The sequence below is a fragment of the Leiobunum rupestre genome, chromosome 5 (assembly GCF_980474605.1).
Source record: "Leiobunum rupestre chromosome 5, qqLeiRupe1.1.hap1, whole genome shotgun sequence".
NCBI lineage: Eukaryota > Metazoa > Arthropoda > Arachnida > Opiliones > Sclerosomatidae > Leiobunum > Leiobunum rupestre.
The window spans coordinates 74358-90808 of record NC_143388.1 but is presented as its reverse complement, the minus strand read 5'-3'; the positions used below and the strand labels follow the sequence as shown (position 1 = coordinate 90808).

At 31.5% G+C, this 16451-nt stretch overlaps 1 protein-coding gene and 1 long non-coding RNA gene across 2 annotated transcripts; both read left to right on the top strand.

Annotated features, from left to right (window-relative positions):
• The first annotated feature begins 10473 nt into the window (after nt 1-10473).
• LOC149943311 (uncharacterized) lies at nt 10474-11545 on the top strand. Its single transcript, XM_090175607.1, has 4 exons — nt 10474-10643; nt 10745-10973; nt 11062-11196; nt 11309-11545. The coding sequence occupies exons 1-4, from the start codon at nt 10474-10476 to the stop codon at nt 11543-11545; spliced, it is 771 nt and encodes a 256-aa protein (XP_090031733.1).
• Nucleotides 11546-11574: 29 nt separating this feature from the next.
• Nucleotides 11575-13130, top strand: LOC149943310 (uncharacterized). Its single transcript, XR_016480821.1, has 3 exons — nt 11575-11621; nt 11703-11849; nt 13019-13130. It is a non-coding gene; the product is annotated as an uncharacterized LOC149943310 (long non-coding RNA).
• The last annotated feature ends 3321 nt before the right edge of the window (nt 13131-16451 follow it).

Here is a 16451-nt window from a genome sequence, read left to right as displayed (position 1 = left end):
GGACTACCATATTCAAACAACCATAAATTCAAAAAAAATATTCAACCTTATTTTAAACAACTTACCTTTTAAAGGATAATTTTACGCTTCACGGATAATGTACCTCGTACTAAAACTAAAACAGTCGACTGTCACTGAATATCTTTGTTTTCATTTTGTTCGTTAAAAAAGATGCAGCGGAACTCAACGAGAACACATTTTGCTGTTTAGACGAAATTACGGGAACAGTTCCTTTTTGACCCAATATGAAATGACTGAAATTTGAGTCACTTATATTTGACTAAAATATATAGTGGATATGGGCAGATAGTAACGAGGGCTTCGTAAAATATAAAAATATTTTCTGGCAACCCTGATAAAATCTCGGCTCGCTACGATTAAAAAATTAGACGGAAATAAGAAACTTAAAGCTATAGATGGCGCTAGTTTAGTTTTTTAGTCTGTTTATTAACTCAAGAGGACATAATATATGCCACAATAATTGGCTTGCGAGATCGTATATAAATCAATTTGTAATGAACATATCACAAAACGAAAAGAGAAATTTTAATAAAATTTCGGAGATAGATGTTTAGAAGGGTGACGGTTTAGATCAAGTGGTATCAAAAATAAAAAATGAAAATTTCGGCACACTTTCGTCGCAAATGTTTGCAATTTTAATTGAAAAAAAGCTATATTCCTTGAACGGCAATGACTATCGATCCGAGTCTGGGTCAAATTTATCCAGAGGAAAAGGCCAACGACATATCTTAAACACGATTTAAACCTATTGTTCCTTCCCGGCAAAACGCGATTTCTAAAACCTAAAATATCCAGTGTACGGCACTGTTTATCGAGTCCCTAAATTATCCCTAGCTGGGAGGCTAGGCCCCGTAGAAATTTCGAGCGCCTACCTTCAGTGGTTTAGTTTATTTCTTACAAATTCTCCTTAAATTAAGAATTATTTAGTTAAGCCTAAAAATGTTCGGCACACTTCCGACACAAATGTTTGCAATTTAAATCGAAAAATGGCTATATCTCAAAAACGACCGAGTTGATCAAAACGAGTATGGGTCTAATTTCTCGCGAGACGTAGGCCTACAAAATATCTAAAACTCGATTAAATCTGATCGTCCCTTTCCGGCAACACTTGATATCTAAAACCTTAAATAATCGGTGTACGGCAATATGGATCAAGGTTCTATCCGGCTAGAAATTATCCAAAGCTTGGAGGTTCCACCCCGTAGCAATTTCTAGCGTTGACCGCTAGTGGTTTAGTTTATTTCTTATTAAATCACTATGAAATAGATGTACTTCGGTACAAATTTTTTTATAGGTCTAACAAACAATGTTTAAATAATCATAAATGCACTTAATTGTTAAACAATATCAATACAACAAACCTTTCAAATAAGAATTTTAAGCTTTACGGGTCAACAACCTCAAAACGAAACTAAAACTATAACATTCCCTCAATCCCTTTGTTTACATTTTGTTCGCTAAAAGAGATAAAGCGGAACTCAATAAGAAGTCGTTTTACTATTTAGACGAAATTACGGGAACAGTTGCTTTTTGACCAGATATTACTCCCCTGACTGATTGAAGCAAAATTTCAGATACTCATATTTCACTAAAATGTATAAACGGTATGGACACTTCCCGGTAGGGCTTAGGAAAAATTCGAAATAGCTATGTTTCAAGACTTTGACAGGATTGCCAGATATAACTCTCCTGACTGATTTAAGGAAAACTTCAGATACTCATATTTCACTGAAATGTATAAACGATATGGACACTTCCCGGTAGGGCTTAGGAAAAATTCGAAATAGCTATGTTCCTCAACTTTGACAGGATTGCCAGATATAACTCCCCTCTCTGATTTAAGGAAAACTTCAGATACTCATATTTCACTGAAATGTATAAACGATATGGACACTTCGCGAGTACGGCTTAGGAAAAATTCGAAATAGCTATGTTTCAAGACTTTGACAGGATTGCCAGATATAACTCCCCTCTCTGATTTAAGCAAAACTTCAGATACTCATATTTCACTGAAATGTATAAACGATATGGACACTTCGCGGGTACGGCTTAGGAAAAATTTGAAATAGCTATGTTCCTCAACTTTGTCATGGTTGCCAGATTTTACTCTCCTGACTGATTTAAGGAAAACTTCAGATACTCATATTTCACTGAAATGTATAAACGATATGGACACTTCCCGGTAGGGCTTAGGAAAAATTTCAAATAGCTATGTTTCAAGACTTTGACAGGATTGCCAGATATAACTCCCCTCTCTGATTTAAGCAAAATTTCAGATACTCATATTTCACTGAAATGGATTTGGGACATGGACACTTTGTTTTAAGGCCTTCCAGAAATATCAAATAACTATGTTTCGAGACTTCAACACGGTTTTGAGAATCTAATCTCCTAAAATATTCGCAATTTTAGACGAAATTACGGGAACAGTTCCTTTTTGACCCAATATGGTATAACTGAAATTTGAGTCACTTATATTTGACTAAAATATAAAGCGGATATATACAGATAGTTACGAGGGCTTCGTAAAATATAAAATTATTTTCTGGCAACCATGATAAAATCTCGGCTCGCTACGATTAAAAATTAGACGGAAATAAGAATTTTAAAGCTATAGATGGCGCTAGTTTAGTTTTTTAGTCTGTTTATTAACTCGAGTGGACATAATTAATGCCACAATAATTGGCTTGCGAAATCGTATATAAATCAATTTTTAATGAAGATATTACAAAACGAAAAGATAAATTTTAATAAAATTTCGGAGATAGATGTTTAGAAGGGTGACGGTTTAGATCACGTGGTATCAAAAGTAAATAAAAAATTTCGGCACACTTTCGACGCAAATGTTTGTAATTTTAATCGAAAAAAGGCTATATTCCTTCAACGGCAATGACTATTGATCCGAGTCTGAATCAAATTTCTCCAAAGGAATAGGCCAACGTCATATCTTAAACACGATTTACTCCTATTGTTCTTTCCCGGCAAAACGCAATTTCTAAAACCTTAAATATCCGTTGTCGGCACTATTTATCGAGGGATTTACTCGGCTCTAAATTATTTACAGCCAACGGCCACGTGTTTCTCGATGAAATGGCTACGTGCTAAAATAAAATGTCATTTCCCAACATGTATTAAAAACTCTTTTCCGTTGAGAAACTTTTTCTATCTCCACTGACTGATTGGAGGAAAGTTTAAGTTACTCATTATTACCTGACAGGCAAAATGGATACGGACACTTCGCGTGTAGGGCCTGTGAAATTATTAAAATAGCGATGTTCCTAGGCTTTGACAAGATTGCTAGATAGCACAAAACTCACTAATTGAAGGAAAATTTAAGCTAAGCTTACTAATATTTCACTGAAATACATAATGGATATGGACACGATTTTTTTCATAGACTTTTGCGCAATTGCCAGAAAATAATCCCCAGAAAATAACCGAAATTATAGTATCTCACACTTTACTGAAATACATAATAGATTTTGAAACTTTGCAGGGCTTCAAAGAATATCAAAACAACTTTGTTTCTAGGTATAAAGAGTTGTACTTCTGTACGGGATGTCATAACGGTGTTTGCCGGTGACCAGAAAGATTCTGGATCCGTTTCCTGAAACGAATAAAGGAGAAACTAAATCCATTGCTTAATTAAGTAACTCTTTTGGGCAACCTCAACACTATTGTTTTAAATCAGAAATAAGTTATGAGTGAAAAACAGTGTGTTAATCCTTTTGCTTTACCGAAAACTCCACGTCGTAGCGCGGGTAACTTCGATGAATTAATTTCTAAATATTTGCCGCTTAATCGGAACTATTCCGAAGTTAAAGACTCGACCGACCAAATTCCAAGCAAGATAATAAAAACCGACACCTCGGTAGAGTCGCCGACTTCCGAGAAGCAGTTGGCGAAGTATGAAAAACAAAAGTGAGCCAAAAAATTATTATATCTGACCTTTTTTAGAGTTTTTATCTTAAATATAGTTTATTCTTTTTCATAAGTACTTACTCTGGTATCAAAAGAAAGTTATATTCCGCTAAAGATGATCAGTTAATCATGGAATCTGTTTTAAAAATTCATGGTTCTTTAAACGGACCTGGCATAACGGGAGACGCGCTCTGGAGAGACGTATATCAATATTTACAAGCTAGAGGCGAATTTAAAGAAAGAAGTACTAGGGGTTTGAAAAATCGCTATTTGGAACACATTCGTAAACAGCATAACCTAAAGGTAAAAATGTATACTTTAATTTTTTTTAATAATACATTGGTTTTACTTTAGGGCGAAGGATCTATGAAACTCCAAACCTTTTCGCGGGAAAAAGAAATAGATATTGTAAGTAATAAATATTTTGGAAAAACTGCCCAAACTAAAAGTATTTAAAAGTTGGATTTTATTATTTTATTTCTCAAATTTTTTAAAGAAACATTCCTTTGATGAAATAAAGTACGAAAAAAAATGTTCTGATAAAGCACTATCAGGCTTCAATAAAAAGGACAAGGATGAAATTGATGGCCAGGAAATTCACAAAAAGTTGTTCCCAAAAGTTTTGGTTACTGACAAAAAAGACATCGCTAATTATAAGATGACCGAGGATAAGACTATTGTTTTAGAAAATACTAGGGACACGGAAAAAAAAATTGATTCGAAGCCAGAAGATAAAAAAATAATTCCACAAATCAGTGAAGATCTAGATATTAAATTAATCGAAAAAGAAACCATAATAGAATCTTCGATAAAACCTGAAGTTAAAAATGTAAGTCAAAAATTACTCAGACAATAAATAAATTATTTATTATTAATTTTTTTAAGGAATCGGACCTACAAAATTACGATGAAAGTTTATTTGACCAAATTTCAAACGCCAAGTCGGACTCCGCAATTTTCATTAAAAATCTAGTTTTAAGGTATTTTATTTCCTCTTTTTCCAAAATATGAATCAAAACTTACTTTTCTTCTCTTATACCAATATCCATTAGATCCGTTGCGATATATTTTTCAGCGGCTAAAATGACTGTCGGCGATAATATTGAAAAAATTTCAGAGAAGAATAAAATCACCTTCCTTTTACAGTTAAGAGAATCCCAAAATTCTGATCTTTTAGAAATTGGAAACTTGACTTATAAGTAAGGTCCATTTTCCGATTTGGCCCTATTTTTATTGACATATTCGTTTTTAGATTTTTAGAGTTTGCTGCGGACCAAGTCGCTCAATTAGACGAGGATAGCTTCAGCGAAAGTTCATCCGTCTCCAACAACGACGTACAAAACACTTAATTTCTCTAGGTATTCTGTAATTAAAACCTTGTTTAAGATCGTTGTAAAAATTTAAACTAAAGTATTTTTGAAAATAAAGGTCATAACATTTATTAAGTTTTATAATAAAAGTTAGACAGTTTTTTTTAGAAATACGCACTTTCAAACAATTTAATAGTCTATAAAATTTTTGATTTTTGGAAAAAAAATTACCTTTATGTCCTTAATCCGAAAATACGTATTTGATAAAATGATTAATACTATTAGTAATTATAGTTAAGAAAAAGTAGGATAAAATTAGGGCGAAGAAAAGATTTTAATTACGTATGCGCAAGCCCAATAAGTTATACATAACTCACGAGTAAGCTACTATTATATTAATATATTGAAATGAGGACTCTGTAAGGTTAACAGAAAATGTTTAAATAGCAATATTACCAAACAAGTAGATTTATACTTGTAAGCTTTTGGCCTGTTATACAACAAGTCACTAAATAATATTTAAAAATTTATGAAATATAGAATCGCTTTATATCAAAAAAGGACCGAGGCTGGTCCACGGCTGAGGGTTCCACCCTGTAGTTTCGCGTAGAAAAATTGGATAGATGACGATTAAAAATCGAAATTACTTAGAAAGACCTAGAAAAAATTAATCTAGAAAAACAAACCATGAAGTAAGTAACATTCTAGCGGAATGTTTACCCGGTCTTTATTTGCATTATCGGTGGTAAATTGTTGTGTACCTAGTGTTAATAGATGGAAAATTAACAGGAGAAAGCTACGTTAAACAAATATATAAGTAACTAATAATTCTTGCTGGATGTTTACTCGCTGTTTATTTGCACTTTTGATTTTCAATCGTCGTCTGCTATCGCGGAAACCAAGCAGGTGCGTAAGTTTAAGCTTAACAATATTAGTTAACCGTTAATTATATAACTAAATGTAAGTTCGTAAAAAAGCCAAGGTTTGCGGCTCGCGCGTATGCAGAAAGGTTTCGCAATCGGCTACACCCCGATCACCGATTCTAAACCCATTCTACAGCTCTACCAACTCCTTTACAAGTGTTTCACCCGCAGCACTCCGGCAAAAGCTTCAATCCTGTAAAATGTAAACGCTTAGGCATCACATTATTTCTGTTTGAAAGGCTTATAGGAAATATCAACACATCTTTTGGCTATTAATCTAGAACCCAGCTACAAAAAGGTATTAATTTGACGACTTTAAAAACACGAAAAGATTATAATATTTTACTCTAATATCTTTGGTAGGGGGATTGTTTTGGAATTGAGACTAAGTACTTAACGACGTTGAGATAAGGTTGAAGTAGTTTTGATTTTGCTTCTCTACGCGAGGCGTTTAAAAGATTCTTATTTTTTGGAGTACAATTTTGTTCAAAAATAACTTAGTGACACTTTCTCAGAGCAGGGTCAACGAAGTGGATTGTTATTACAATGCCGGTCCCACATTTTGACTTGCAACTATTCTTCATTCTGACAGCGCCTGAAGAGAAGTTACCGTTGAACATCTATAGACTTCTGATTTGCTCTGTAACAACTGTAAACAATTTTAAAATAACAATGAGATTGGAAGAAATAGCTCGCTTTGGATATTTGCATTTAGTACCGGTAAAATCTATCTCAGCGGTATTGGAATATGCAAAATTTCCCGTGCCACATGTTCGTGTAGAGCATATTGTAAAGAGATTCTATGTAAAGTATGAAAACAGCGATGAGATGCGGAACAATTGTTATACTTTTAACATTGTGGCCAACCGAAATACAAATTTAGATGGAGAATTTTAAGTTTGTGAAAAGATAATATAATTTTAAAATGTTTAAGAAATATATTTCAATATAGTACTTAACTATAATTACATCAGCTGTTCTTAATTTCAAAAGTGAATTAAATAAATATGTTATATTTCAATTCCTTTAAGTTCTCACAGTTTTATCACTAATTTACAGATAGCGGAGTAAAATTATATTTTGCCGCAGGTGGTTCGTAATAACGTATTACATTTCTCAAATTTTAATGCCCTAAAGGTAGTTCTACATACGGGAACTAAGGTATTTTTTATTTTTTTGCTACTTGATTAAGTTCCTTTAAAATATATTTTTCCTAAGTGTATATACATCAAGTTTTAAATTTGGTTAATTTATTCAAGGTCTCTGGGTATATTGCTTTAAACAGAATTTCTAACAAATAAAAATTATAAACCCCTTTATAAAGCTGGGTCTTCTAATTTTCCGGTTCCATGTAGTCAATAAACTTTATAATAGCTAATAGAACAATGTAAACCAATATTTAAAAAATATTAAAAATTAATAATAAAAGCCAGGCTGTAGAATATAAAGCATAAGTAAAAAACATTTTTTTCTGCCTTTCGAATGTCTTGGTGTAAAGGGAAAAGAAAAAAATTAAGGACGTGAGCTACGAAGCATGAACTGGGCTACTAGGTTGTTGAAAATATTATAAATTAAAGATAAATAAATTTTACTTTTATTACAGTTTAATAATTAAAACTAGGCCGCTGGCTGTTTTGCTTTAAAATCCAAAATACCCAGGTTCCTAACTAGAAACAAATTATGCATTTAGTTACTTTTATACAATATTTGTATTTTTACGTTGATTGGCTAAACGAGTTAATTTTATTTCGTAAGACATACGTAGACAAACTACTACAAGATCCCAAATAATAATTTATAAAAATAGCCTACCCTTTGGCTCTTGAATGTTTCTAATTTTTATGCATTTGATATAGGCAATAAAATAATGATACATATTCGTGGCTTTTCATCGACAACTTCGTCAATTTTTAGGCTTCTGAAGAACTGGCTTTGATTTATTTTAAATAATTTGGTTCACAAAATTAATCTAGTCTTCCAGATTCAAAAAGTCGCGGACTTTTATGGGAACATTATTCAAGGCAATTACACTTAAATATAAAAAAACTAAAATCCAAGGTTTTTAGGGTTAAAGCATCTAGCCTATTTAAATAGGTTAAAATACTCATAAAATATTTCTTTGTAGTTATAACATACTGACCAAATTCAGAGTTCAGAGAAAAATCGGAAGAACTAAATACCACACACTTGAACCTTGCTTCCCTTTAGTAGAAACAACTCAATTTTACAGGAAAATGTTCGTTTCATATAGTACACGGTCCTTTGCTTTTAAGTGCACTAACGAAAATTTGGAAAAAATTTTAAAATCACGAAATGTGTAATTTGGACCACATTTAGGTAAATTTCATCAAGTTTGGGTAAATTGAAACATTTTTAGGGTAAATTTGTAACAAAGTTTGGGTCAAATTAGGAAAAAATCTTATTTTGGTTGTAAGTGGTCAAAAACATTTTCGGTTGCCATGGCAAATCGAATGGGTAGTGCAACGTCTCCTTTTGGGAAATTTCATATCTCATATAGGTCTACATTACGGCCGACTTTGAACTAAATCGGCAATAAACACCTCGGGTACTCTCCTTGTAAGTCTACTACACTATACCACATTTCAAATAACAGAAGTATTTGAAATTAAAAGGTAATATATTATTAGTAAAATTAGCTTTAATCGAAGTTGTGTTTATTAGATTTATTTGTATGAGGTATAGTTAGGTTATTACTAATAGTGAAATAAGTCTAGATTAGTTTTAGTGAAATACGTCTAGATAAAATTAGTGAAATACGTCTAGATTAGTATTAGTTAAATTAGCCTAGATTGGAAATGGTTAAATTATACCAGATTATTTAGGCAATTTTTGATTACTCTATTTTAAGTATGGATAGAAAAGGTGAAAGTATTCAAGCCTCAGATAATTTTGGCTAGCTAAGTTTAAAGAATTGCTTTTTTCTCAAATTCTTTAAGGGGCTGTCTGAGGACCGTAATTAGACAATTTATTTCAATTATGATTTAAAAGGATGTCGTCTTTTTCTTTAGAGAATTAGAATTACTAAAAAAGTAGTTAATTTATACTTTGGGTTTGTTGGACTCAGACGTACTTCTTCGCCTATTTCGATAGATTACATTAAAAAAATCCAAGTCAGTTTCTTTTTCAAGATGATTTTTCAATGCTTTTATATACTGATATTTAAGGGTTAAGTTTTATTCTTGAAATGAGTAAAATAATTCAGAAAAACTTAATACTTAAAAAATAAATTTTTAAAATTGAAACTGCAAGGGAAGCACACAGCGTGTCTTTATAACAGTTTCCTAAAACGTACACGACGGCTCTTTTTGGGAAATTAATGCAAAAATTTAATTTTTTGTTTTTATTTTTTAACTTCGAAAATTCTTTTGTCTTGGTATCAGAATGCTTTGTTACGTTTGTAGTTTTAGAGTACGATGCATTTACTGAAATGTATCACCTTATATAACTGAAATTCCCATACATATTTAAACGGGTTTTTTACTATTAGACTAATTAAAAATACTTTTCAGTTAACTATTTATCAGATTCGCTCGATTAGACATATAAAAATGTATTTTGTTTATGAACTTGCCATTTCGTATATAGCTTCATATTTCCTTACAACATTCGCTTTGTGTAAATAAAAGAAACTTGCTTTAAAAAATAATTCCTTTTAATTTGAGATAAGTATATCATTGCGAAAAAAATCAAATCTATTTGTAATTTAACAACAAGATATACCTAGATTTAATTTTAACTCTACCTTTTTTGCCCACTAAAAGAACGAAGATATCTTTGAAATTATAAAGAAGACACAATCTGGTTTTTTAATCTTGAAATATTTTTAAATAAAATAAACAAATTTTTATATTTTCCAAACGATCCTGTTTATCCGTTCTACTTGTACTGAAAGTGTTTAGGCCAAAGAATCGAAAAATTATAAACACTAAAACTAGTTTGATTTGGAAAATAATTGTTTTTTTAATTTTAAAACTATTTAAAGACTTAGTTAAATTTTTTTTCCTATTTTTTTAAATTTAATTTAACCAAATTTGTTGCAGTTTAATAGAGCTATTTTTTACACCACTCAGTTATGACTTACACTGTGTTTAGTGATTTCTAGACCTCTGATAAAACATTTCAGTTTTAGGCAGAGACAAGCGAAGTTACACAATTGAGCTGTCGTCCGGCCAATACCAACGTTTATTCTTGGGTTGATCGCTAGAACCTATAGCTAAATATTAAGTTATCACTCCTGCTCTAGTGCGTTGGTATATAACAAAACGCCATCTAAAACTATGAATACTTTGGAGGAAATGAAAACTGAACACATTCCAGAAAAAGAAATACACCCCGAAAGAGACCAGGTTACTTCCGTCGTCAAAAGTGTAATGATATCTCCGGAGAGGACAGATATGTTGTTTGCGACTAACATTTGGCCGATCTCAGAGAGAAGCGACATAGCGAGGTTCGTGATAAATAATGAAATATCTTAGTTAATGTATAATCGCTTACTAAAGAGTCCGATTTTTATATAATTGTGTATGGCTTACACTATGGTATTAACAGAAAATCAAAATCCCCCAAGAGAAAACTATATTCTATCCAAGATGACCAGCTAATTGAAAAGGCCGTTCTAAAAGTTCATGGTTCTTTGGGAGGCCCAGGCATTACGGGAGATCTTCTGTGGAAAGATATCCAATGTTACTTACAACGTAAAGGATATTTACAAGAGAGAACCCTTTCTAGTTTAAAAACTCGCTATTTGGAGCACATCCGCAAACGAAAAATCAACAAGGTAGTAATTAATATTACATTTTTTAATTTAGAATTATAACACATATTATACAAATTAATAAACATAGTCAATATCAATAAATTTTAAGAAATCGTTGCTATTCTCGTCGGCCGACAAAGAGCGTTGGGAGAGCATTAGCAGAAAAAGTGGCTGCTCTATGCACGCACATGAAACCGAGAAACAAGGAAACCAGGACCTGGAAAATCAAAAAATATCCTTAAAGGTACAAATAACGTTCATAATTTGTTTTCTAATTTAAGAACAGTAAGGAATATGATTAAAAAATTACCCGTCGTTTTAAAAGTTGTAACTTAATAAGTTTTTTTCTCATAAAGAACGAAGGAGATATAAGTAAGAAAATAATAAATCAAGTCGTAGAAGTCGAAGATACTTTAGCAAAGATTGATAGACGTGAAGATAATAACGAATTAAAAAATTATTCTAATGAAAATGTTCTGGTAAAAGACAACAATGAAAAAATTAATATCTGTGAAGAACACGAGAAAAAAAAAGAAAAAACGGCCGTTTATTCAAACGTCCAATTGGAGGATAAAGTAAGGACAGAAATTTGAGACCATAAATAGCACATGGTGTACTGGAACAAATTTTTAGGGGAAATTCCTTCTTTATGAAAGATCTAGTATTAAGGTATAAATGATTTGGGTTTATCACTGAGTAAAATTTATAATAATTCATAACCGTTTTTTATATTCGATTTCAAACTTATAGATCTATCTCGGCATTTTTCGCTGCTGCTATTTTAAAATTAGAAGAATCAGACATAAACATTGAACTCGAAGATCAGCTTGTGTTCTTGCTAAAACAAGAAAAATCCGAGGACCAGTATCTTTCTAGAATCGGCGAATTAACTATGAAGTAATTTTTTTTAAACTTTTGTCTAATTTATACACATCCTAACAAAATATGGAACTGGTAAATATTTCGTTATGTTTAACGATAAGCAGTTAGGACAATATGGTTTTCAATAGAGAGGTTAAGCAGAGCGCTCTAGAAGTTTCAACGACAACGTCGGGAGTATCTAGACGTTCATGTAGAAAGATTCGTTAAAATCGGTTAAGCTTGCTTTAATTTCGAGCACCAAAGAAAAATAGAACGTTTCCGATAAAATTTAAACATATTTTACTAAACCGGGGTACATGACGAAAGGAAAAAAAAACGTTTGAACAGGACTAAAACATAGGTGTATTCAGTTTATAAAGTCAGATCGGGAAACCATATCATTTTGCGACTAATTTTGTTGCGTCCCCTATAATTATAAAAAAATATAAATGTTAATTGTTGTTTTGATGAATTTATCTTCATTTGAGTAATTTTCGAGGTGACTAGACTAAATGTAGAGAGAGCAGCCAACGAAAACTGCCATGCATTTTCTAAATTTCCTATTACACGGTTATTGCACCCCTTACCTCTATTTTTGGCGTTCTAGTTTACTCCATGCGCCGCTTAACTATATTTAAGATGGGGCCCCAGGCCACCCAGCCCTACCCCTGCGCTCGCCTATGGAGTAAAATAGCCTAACATATGGCTGTGAGTATCGTCTAAACACAAAATGTTTGTTTTCGTAGTTTCGTGTATCTGATATATCCGCTAATGTATACTTGTAACGATTTCGACTTAAAATATACAAGGCTTAGTCTCACTTCAATTTAAATAAATATTTACGCTTTTTAATACTCAAGGCTGCTAGAAAAATAACACATTGCCATAACTCCCTAACGATTCATTGAACTGGATAATTAAAATATTCAATATTTTTATTAAAATACTACCATGATTATACGATGTGTCAGGTAAGCTCGTGAAAATATGGCTCTGTCTTCAAGTTTTAAAATATTGATCCTGTGAAGTTTAAACGTGAAATAAAACCGTCGAAAATTATCACGTGACTCTCGACGTTGTCGTTGAAACTTCTAGAGCGATATGCTTAACCTCTCTATTGTTTTATTACGTAGTACTTTTAATTTCCGTAAAACAACTCATCGAAAGCCCGTGGTAGTCCGAGTGTTAATCAATTTTTAACCTAGGTTCATTGAATTTGCATCAGACCAAACTGATCGTAATCACCGTTTCAAAGTGGCGGATAGTAACTCGGAAGAATCAGAACAAGAACAGCCATAAGTTAAAGAATATCAATAGTTTAAAAAAAATTACGAAAAGTATTTCGAACAAAAATGTATAGATAAAATCAAAAATTGCATTTTTCGATTTAGGGAATAAATCCAGTTATTTTACACTCGACAACTATCTTCTTTATATTATAAAAATAATAAGGTTCTGTTTTTTTTTCGCAAATCAAAAAATTCGAGACGATTTATAGAAAAAAAGTTAATTTTAACTTTGTCTTATTTCAGTAAAATACTTAATAGATATGAAACCGTTTACAGAAATTAGTGCATTATTAGTTGCTCGTATTTCTCTAAAATACATAATAAATACGAAAATCGTTCCCTGAAATTAGTGCAAAATTAGTTGCTCGTATTTTGCTAAAATGCATAAATGATATGGTCAGTTGTTCTATAGAGCTTATATAAATAACAATAAAGCTAATTATCTCACTGAAATAAGAAAAAGTATGTTACTTATATCTCGCTAAATTACTTGATAGAAACTAACACAACGGACAGAAGTGAGTGAAATTTCAGTAGGTAAAATTTTAGTTGATCATATTGTGCTATTTTAGAAATTAAACCATGTACTTAAATAAGTAAAATTTAAGTTACTCATATTTCAATAAAATAGAAATAAGACCATTTCCTGAAATAAGAAAATTTTCAATATCTAATATTTCGGTAAAATACATATACGAAATATGTAGACTCCATCTGTAGGGTTTTGGAAATATGAAAATAGCTATGTTTTATGAATTATATATGGTTTCCAGAAAATATATCACCAAAATAAGAAAAACACCACTTACTCATATTGTGATTAAATATAAACAAATATTTAAAGTGTATACACTTAGTCTGTAAAGTGTCCCGAATTTTTTAATTAGCTTTGTTCTCTGACTTCGAAAAAATTACTAGAATCTCAATCGCTGATATAAGTCATATTTCAGTTTCTGATATTTCACTAAAATACATAAAGAGTATGGACACTTAGAATGGCTGTCGGAACGTTTAGATTTTCGCCGAGCAGCTGTAGGTTACTTGTTTTAGCGCGTCCGTCACAGAAGGTTGTGTGATTTAGTTTTCCATAAAAACAGAAGTTTTTAGTTCACCTTAAATAAGAAATTTCCCTAATAATGGCAAATAACGGAGACCTTGCAGATAAGATAAAATATCTATTGGATTTAAGCAAATCAGATAATCAGATTTTACGGGACCTGGCTATCTCAACGTTAAGGTAATTAGTCTATTAGTAATTTTGTGAAACTTTTCTTATAGAATTGTCAATTCCGCTTCTCCACAGGAACTTTACCTCAGCATGTGAAAATGTAAATGAAAAAGAACGCTCGGTTTTAAACGTGGACAAAAATGAATCGACGGATATTTCCCCGAAAAAAGACCACAGGCCTAAAAGAGATTTTTCTCCAGAATTTTAAGAAGCCGAAGCGTATAAGAATGTGAAGTTTAACCAGTCAAAGACGAAAACCTAAAATAGAATACTAATCTTATTTTCAACTAAAAATGTAATCAAAATATATTTATTTTTAGTAAGGGCCTAAAAAATATTTATTGTTTACTAAAACATAACTACATTTTGTCTAATGCGTTTAAAATAAAATCATGAAATAAAATGTTAAAGTGTTATTTTTTTCTACAATGAGATAATTCTTTTTAATTTTATCTCATATTCCGCTACCAATTCCCATCCGCATATTTTTCCGTCCTTCCCTTTAACATTTTCTTATCTTTCAATTATTTCTTTCCTTCCCCAGCAGGTTACACAAGGACCAATACGGTCGCAAATGCCACAGTGCTTTCAAATTTTAAACTGGTCAGGTTAGATTACAACAGGAAATAAATTAAAAATAATATTTTTCAGATATTAAAATTTTATTTAGGCATCTTTTCAAAATATTTTAATATTTTAAAACTTATTTTAAAATTGTGCACCTTAAATTAAGGAGTCCAAAATTATATTCGAAATTTTAATCGTAACACGAGCGTCAATTTCCAGAAGCTGCTCATTTACAATAGTCAATTCTAGTTGATAATGCAAATAGATAATCGGCTCTTTCCATAAATCCTAGCACCGTCGGTAAATAGTTTGGGCTAAAGTTGGTTAGTGAATCCACGTCATTTTCCAAAATCCGATATTCGTTAATTATATAATCAGAATATAATGGTAATAGTAAGTCGATCCATTTAAATCCTACGTTGAAAATTAAAAAAATAAGTACCATTGCAATTCAAGATTTATGCCTTAACACTTTTTAAAATATCTGAGGTTTGAGCAATATATCTTTCTTCGTTAGAAACTCGTGGAGAACTGAAAAGTGCAATTAAAGTCATCGCGCATAACGGTTATTAATTAGACTGATTTTAATCTGAAAGTAAAAGTTACTAGAATCTCAATCGCTGATATAAGTTATATTTCAGTTTGTCAAATTTCATTAAAATACATAAAGAGTATGGACACTTAGCATGGTTGTCGGAGCGTTTAGATTTTACTTCAGCGGTTGAAGTTTATTTGGTTTAGCGCGTCCGTCATAGAAGGTTGTGTGATTTAGTTGTCCGTAAAAACAGACGTTTTTATTTCATCTTAAATAAGAAATTTTGCTTATAATGGCTAATAACGGAGACCTGGCAGATAAAATAAAATATCTATTGGATTTAAGCAAATCAGATAATCAGATTTTACGGGACCTGGCAATCTCCACCTTAAGGTAAATGGTCTATTAAAAATTTTGTTAAAACGTTTTTATACAATTCGCAATTCCTCTTTTCCACAGGGATTTTACCTCAGCATGTGAAAATGTAATTGAAAAAGATCGCTTGGCTCTAATCGTGGACAAAAATGAATTGATGGATATACCCCCCAAAAAAGAAAACAGGCCTAAAAGGGATTTTTCTCCAGAATTTTAAGAAGCCGAAGCATATAAGAATGTGAATTTTAACTAGTCACAGATGAAAACCTAAAAAAAAATACTTATCTTATTTTCAACTTAAAATGTAATCAAAATATATAATTTTGTAGTAAGTGCCTAAAGAATATTGATTGTTTACTAAAACATAACTACATTTTGTCGAATGCGTTAAAATAAAATAATTAAATAAAATGTTAAAGTATTTTTTTCCTACAATGGGAAAGTTCGCTTTCATTCTATTTCATATTCCGCTACCAATTCCCATCAGCATTTTTTTCCTTCCTTCCCTTTTTCATTTTCTTATCTTTCAATTATTTATTTCCTTCCCCGGCAGGTTACACAATGACCAATTTGGTCGCAAATGCCACAGTGCTTTCAAATTTTAAACTGCTCAGGTTAGATAACGATCGGAACTAAATTAAAAT

What these genes read in the sequence shown, in the direction of transcription:
- LOC149943311 (XM_090175607.1), top strand. Translation starts at nt 10,474, where the DNA reads ATGAATACTTTGGAGGAAATGAAAACTGAACACATTCCAGAAAAAGAA. An exon ending in GAGAGAAGCGACATAGCGAG is followed by an intron (nt 10,644 to 10,744) that starts GTTCGTGATAAA and finishes TGGTATTAACAG; the next exon opens with AAAATCAAAATCCCCCAAGA. An exon ending in ATCAAAAAATATCCTTAAAG is followed by an intron (nt 11,197 to 11,308) that starts GTACAAATAACG and finishes TTTCTCATAAAG; the next exon opens with AACGAAGGAGATATAAGTAA.